The following is a 1,290-nucleotide window of genomic DNA, read 5'->3' on the forward strand; positions in this document are numbered from 1 at the left end:
TACAAGCTTTGCAAGTGGGAAAACCTGAAAAATCAACAGTGTATCAAATACTTGTTCTCCCCACTGTAATTCACTCTCTGTGCCTGCTCTGTGTATCGGTCCTTGATATTTGTTTGGCATTCTTCTCCGGTCTCTCAGRCCTTTATCTTCTTTTCTGCTGACTGTCCGAACTCACTCTCACTCCTTCAATTTCCACTCTTCGCAGGACTACACGAGCGGAGCTCTCCTAACAGGAGAACTTAAGAAGATTTTGATTGAAACGCTGCAGCCGATGATTTCCCAGCACCAGGAGAAACGCAAACAAGTCACAGATGAGATAGTGAGGCAGTTCATGACACCTAGGCCTTTGAATTTTAACTTGTAGCCCAGCGGCGCGTCAAAGATCCAGCTTCATCAGAATCACTAGAACTATCAGGAGCTTCATGTCAAACCACAGGTGGCACCGCTCTTCCCTCATGCTGCTCGTCAGGTTTAGCTACGTGACGTATAAATGATTAAAGDGGAGCCTTTTAAAACCTGCTTAACTAGCATCAGCACAACAACATGTATGCACTGTGTAAGGATGCATTTGCGTTGTTAACAATAAATGCTAATATAAATTTAAWAGCAGCTGTGATGTGTATGGGGAAAATGACTGATAAATTATAAAGTAAAAAGATCAAACAATGTGRTTTAAGTTAGATTTATATGTGGAGCAATACTGATCTGATTCTAAATAAGACAAATTGAATTTTGGTGTCGCAAATTGGAAATCAGATTTCATATTTCTGTTTATGTCTTACAGAGTCTGAGTTTCACCCTGAATATGTCCTGCTATAGCRTGTCAATGTAAACTTGTCACAGAAGCAAGTAAATTCATCCATAAAATCAAGTCAGTGGGTTATTTTCAGAAAAAGCCAAAAGAACTTATGACAGGCTGATACCATAAAAGAGCTTTGTTTTAAAACGTAGCATTTTACGTTTAAAGTTTAAAGCTTTTTAAATGTTTAAAGCACGTTTAAAGCTGTCCACCATCTAGCCCCTCCTTACATGTCCGACCTCGTACACATCTCCATCCCCTCCTGCTCTCTCCGATCCTCTTCCCTAAACCTCCAAGTACCCACTACCCGCCTCCACCTTGGGGAGCAGGGCCTTCACCTGCTTTGCACCTCCTCTGGAACTCTGTACTTGACCTAAGAAACACCTCCTCTCTTCAAGACTGCTTTAAAAACACATCTCTTTAGATTAGCTTATCAATCTTAACTTCATTTGTAAACAATTCTCTGTAACTCACGCCAGCTTGTCTCTAAC

General features: G+C 40.9%; 1 protein-coding gene across 1 annotated transcript in view; it reads left to right on the forward strand.

The window, feature by feature from the left end:
• wars1 (tryptophanyl-tRNA synthetase 1) overlaps positions 1-604 on the forward strand; it is a 6,687-nt gene extending 6,083 nt beyond the window's left edge. Inside the window, exon 11 of the mRNA XM_014015156.1 lies at positions 206-604. Within this exon, the coding sequence (XP_013870610.1) occupies positions 206-364 (159 nt within the window). The 3' untranslated portion in view covers positions 365-604. The remainder of the gene's footprint in view (positions 1-205) is intronic.
• Positions 605-1,290: the final 686 nt, after the last annotated feature.

Source organism: Austrofundulus limnaeus, unplaced genomic scaffold (genome assembly GCF_001266775.1).
Source record: "Austrofundulus limnaeus strain Quisiro unplaced genomic scaffold, Austrofundulus_limnaeus-1.0 Scaffold2, whole genome shotgun sequence".
Taxonomy (NCBI): domain Eukaryota; kingdom Metazoa; phylum Chordata; class Actinopteri; order Cyprinodontiformes; family Rivulidae; genus Austrofundulus; species Austrofundulus limnaeus.